Source organism: Mya arenaria, chromosome 8 (genome assembly GCF_026914265.1).
Source record: "Mya arenaria isolate MELC-2E11 chromosome 8, ASM2691426v1".
NCBI classification, from domain to species: domain Eukaryota; kingdom Metazoa; phylum Mollusca; class Bivalvia; order Myida; family Myidae; genus Mya; species Mya arenaria.
The window spans coordinates 69,847,224-69,852,381 of record NC_069129.1 but is presented as its reverse complement, the minus strand read 5'-3'; the positions used below and the strand labels follow the sequence as shown (position 1 = coordinate 69,852,381).

General features: G+C 35.8%; 1 protein-coding gene across 1 annotated transcript; it reads right to left on the bottom strand.

The window, feature by feature from the left end:
- Nucleotides 1–217: 217 nt before the first annotated feature.
- LOC128243589 (uncharacterized) lies at nucleotides 218–4,876 on the bottom strand. Its single transcript, XM_052961449.1, has 4 exons — nucleotides 4,647–4,876; nucleotides 4,355–4,467; nucleotides 3,606–3,690; nucleotides 218–2,636 (listed from the first exon to the last, which is right to left on the bottom strand). Exons 2-4 carry the CDS (start codon nucleotides 4,463–4,465, stop codon nucleotides 847–849), a joined length of 1,986 nt encoding a protein of 661 aa, XP_052817409.1. The 5' UTR covers nucleotides 4,466–4,467; nucleotides 4,647–4,876; the 3' UTR covers nucleotides 218–846.
- Nucleotides 4,877–5,158: the final 282 nt, after the last annotated feature.

Here is a 5,158-nt window from a genome sequence, read left to right as displayed (position 1 = left end):
ATTACATGTGCTTATCCATTCCATCCTAAATTATACGAATTTCGTTTGGACCGTCCATATTAGAAATATTTTTAGAAACATATTTTTCCCATTATTCCGCTCTATGATGAACAAGAATGAAAAAAAATACTAGCAAACGAAGCTTTTGTAATACTAATTAATATTTTCAAAACCCATTCAGCAGGTTAGATATTCAAACACTTTTAATACAGTTAACTTTTAATGTAATATGTATTTACAATCATAATATTATTGTTACTTTTCATTCTTTTACTGTTTGTGTATGTGTACACTAAACAGGGCTCGGTCATATAACTATTGTCAACAGCACGTATATTCGTTATACATCATATCAGATGATGTGCTGAGTGATACACAATGTAACCATAATAAACTGTAACAGTCTTCAAAAGTAGTAATTAACCTACGGTTAGGTTCATCGATAGCACAGTTGTTTGTTTAATCCTACATAAATCCTATAAATGTCCAAGACCATTATCGAATTGTTTATTTTTTTGAAGTAGACTAATCTAGTTATAACAAATATATTTCATAACGTAATACATTGGGAATTCTTGAATTCTTTGGTCTGATTGCAAAACACAACTTCTAAACATTAAACGGAGATCTACTTAATCATTTATATTTCAATCTGTAACAACGACTTGAGTTACAATCATGAATGTTTTCTTCAAACCTTTGTGTCTTAGCTCTGAAACGTTGCAACTTTATATAACACTACTTGTTATAGCATCCATAAAACAGCCATTATCATTATAACCCCAGTGTTTCATATGTGTTCCTATAATTCTAAACATTACTTTCATGCTGTAGTGCTCTGCACATTTAATCTGAACCGTCATAATAATAGCAATCATAACTGTCATAAAAATAGCTGCTGGAATAACCTCCAACGTCAACGTCATCATCAGAATCGTCATCATCAGTGCTCCAATCCCGGCTTCTGCTTTTATCAGCATTGCGTCTTGTGCTGCGTCTTTCCTCTTTGATGCGGACACAGTGCGGACACTCCACGTGGCATTTCAATTTCGAGTGGGGAATTGCTATTTCTCGCATTCCGCTAACCATAGAATGATCTATGGAATCATTCGGAAGGGGGATTTGTTTCCATTCAGCATCGTTTGGATTTTTCCTTCCTAACTCATCAAAAGTGTAATCCAAATGCACCTCGCTCTGTTGTCCATAAACACTTCTAAAACGAAGCCACCTGTTTCCAGTTATTGCAAGGTTGTCAATCGAACGGTAACCGTCGTCACAGAGAACTGTCTCATGAACTGTAAATGTCCTTTCAATGAGAGGACCTTTATTTGATGCTATATAAAGTATCCTCTTGTTACTGTATATAGCGAATCCGTCCTTGAAAGGACTAACCTCATAAGTATAATTTATTTCAAGCTCCATCTTTTTCATCATACAGGAAATTTCGTCGTAAATGCAAAAGAAGTTATCATCTTCGGAAAAAAGTGCTATTAATTTAACATCATTTACCACAACTTTCACTCCAAAATTTACATTCAACGAAAACAGTGGTGTCAATATTGTTTGCTCACCATGTTCGCTGAGTGCTCCGGAAAAGAGGGTAGGTTTCTGTACTGAGTATGTATGTTCGCCGTTTGCCATACCGAGACAATCCATCAGCGTAATAGGGCCACCCAACATTGACATCAGATGCAAATGTTGCTCATTCGCGTTTTTCAAGCGGACTTGTTCATCTTTGCACCTCGTAAATTTCACATATTGAACAGACACAACATAACAATGTTTCATAGATATAAAGATATCACCGAATAACTGTGAATTTTGATCATGACATGAAGTTAAAATGAGGGAAGTGCATGAGTGCTGGTCGGCCGTAAAATCATGAAGACGTATTGTACATTTGTTATATGAGGATTCCACGAGACAAAGAGTTGATTCATTGATTGTTGACGGAAAAACTTTGTCGAATTGTGTGTCAATACTTGCTTCTATTCTGAACCATTTTTCCCTTTCAAGATCAAACAGCCAGAATTCTTCATAATCAAATTGTTTGTGAGTGATCAATACATTTTGCATTGCTTCTGTATGTTCACTGCCAGCAACGGTTTCAAATAGGCCTCTGAATCCTTTAAAGTTTTGGTCCTCTTTTGCCTTTTCTATCAGTGAAGCATTTACTTTTATCAGTTCTATGCACGACAGTGGGTCACTGAGTTTTGATTTTCTCTTTTCGGGCAAGAGTTCTACCCACCTCATAAGGAACCCAAACGTTACATCCGCCGTGAGAAACGACAGGGTTTCATCCGACAATATAGTTACAAGTGTATCAGCCGTGATTGTCAATAACTGATTGCCTTCAAACAATTCAGTCAAATGCTGCCTTATGTATTCAGTCAAAGTGGGCATTTCAAAATCAAAAAGGCTTGTGAGATGGAGCAATTTCTCTACGTTGTCTTCACTAACATCGATCTCTTTTATCCATTTTATGCATAACGCTTTCAGATTTGGAATCAACAGAAACTCGGCCAGATTGATAACGGCGGATACATTTTCCATAGTAAACTCGGGACACTTCCCATACAAGAACATAATCGCCATATCGATGGATTCAGGCGACCCAAGATTCAGCTCCAAAAACCCTGAAACACAAGTCCAGTAGGCAAAAATTAAACGATTGCTTTGTTCAAAGGTTCAAGGTCAAGGCCCAGGAGACACCGAAGGGATACAGATAACTTCAAAACAACTACAAACCAATTGCTTTGTTTTTAAGGTTCAAGGTCAAAGCCTCAACGAAAGACACATCATTTCAAAACAACAAGTTGTATGGAACGGTTATGCTACTCACTGAATTGAATTCCTGTTTGAGCGTTTGAACTTAAGTATCTAGCATGCAATCGAAAATTAATGTTATACTAATAATAGAACAATGAATTGAAAATGTAGAAGTCAAACTGTCGTGGTAAGTTATAATTCGATAGGTTAAACATGCTGGATACTAAAATACATCGGGGATATTAAATGAACGGGTGTTCTTTCATTCCGAACGACATATATTTAATACATTTTCATAAACGTCCTGATCTTGGCCCTGTTTCAAAAAGATATCATAGTCGTATCAGTTTTTGTTGTAAACTGCGTTTCAATAAATCTGCACGTTACAGTACGGGTGTAAACAAGCACTCTTAATCGGTGTAAGGTTTAAGACTAATTGATATCTTATAGAAGCAGGGCCCTGGGCATTGTCGTTTTTATCTTATCAATTCAAGCAGGGATATAGGATCTCTGATTTAAGTGAACTCGGTGATCAATTTCTAGTTGAATGAAAATGGCTGTTGGACGCAGCCAAATGTTAGAGTCATCCGTTGCAATATCTTATAAATACAGTATTTAACAGTTTTTCACATGTTTATGGTGGCTTTTGATTCCCGACAGACATGAACTAGTCTGGGCCGTTCATTCGAAACCGAGATTGTTTGCACATTCAACCAAAGTACGATAGCTAAGTAAAGTCAAACAGCCAACCTAAGCAATTTTTACAAAAAATTCCTTGGATGTATCAGGCAATATCATTGAGAGGTTGTCATATATACAAATCCACTCGTACATACCGTTGGTCTTTTCATCAAAGTTGTTTCTAATCATAGCCTGGACAAATGGACTAGCACACAGGACACAGGCGTGGTACCGCTTGTACTGCAGTAAAAACACAAAAACAATTCAATATTAAACAAATGAATTGTTATATTTGTCTACATGATAGTAATTAATGAACAAATAATCTTATTTTCCGATTTCTCTAATTAGATTTGTTTGAGACTATAGGTGTTAAACGGATTTGAATTTGCGACTGTTTTGAATTCTTCGGTGATTTCTCAGTATGATGTATTTCCAGAGGCGAACATTAAGCGTTTTGAATTATACGTCAAAATAGAAGTGAAGATCCAAGATTCAACGTTAAAGGGTGCGTATCTTAGGGGCGTAACCTTTGCGCTCCTCCGACAGAAACGAAGATTTATTTGGTTTAGCGTGGTGGCATGGGGCATTTTGGACGTATTAATTAGTTTACCTTTTTAACCATAATTGAATTAAAAAGTTAACGTAGACGGTTTTAAGTGGTTGGGGTGGGCGTTGGGTGGAAGGGCTGTGGAATACTTAAAAAAATTGGTTCGCGTGTCCTTCCCGTGGCCAATTGTTGAAAATACATGAATGAAATAACCATTTTCAAGATTCTGAACGCCAACCTTCAGAAAAAAGTGAAACAGTGAATTTTAATTGGTTAAACATTGCATGTATATACAGCAATTGACACTTCAAATTTTAATCCTGATTTAAGGAGTTAATTTGAAATCCGCCTTACCCAGAGTCCATGTTTGACAACAAGGTCACAAAGGTCACTCTGTTCCTCCACATGTTGCCTTAACAACGCTCTCGTCGAAGCCGGTCTTACTTTCTTCTCGTCATATTCCATGTCTAAAACACATAACAAATCTTGTTTGTAAACATGTTGCGTCACTCTTTCGACGTTCTCGTTATAATATAAGAATGTGTTGATTTTTTATGTACATGTGTTGAATAACATAATGTTTCTTTATCTCACCATTACTAACTAAATACGTCAGGTTAACGCCAAAACTCTAAAATGAACTTACCTTCTAAATCATTAGGTCCGACTGTCGAAATGTTATTTCACTTCCAGGTGGCTACTTTCGTTTTATATTTTCAAAAAACAGACCTATGGATCGTCGATATATAATCACCGCATACGTCAAATGTATTTATAGTGGGTATAAGTTGATCAGTTAATTTACATTTTCAAAAAATATATATATATCATTTATAGATATAACATAATCCAGCAAGAGTTGCGCGAGCTCATGTTTGATTTCACCTAAAATAACGGGAGACATGTATATACAAATGTATAGGCGTTACGGGAGGATATTACTTACAGAAGTAGTAATTAATATGGAATTTGTCTAACATGTTTTCAAAATATTGATCAAAACGAAACGATATAAGGAAACGAGTTTAATTAATTTCACAATGACAACTCATGTTATATATATTCTACTGAAAGTCTATCAGTATATTTAACTTAAACACGAAATAAGAGCCATCGGGAGTTCAAAGACCGCGGGTCATATATTGTGTTTTAGAAAAT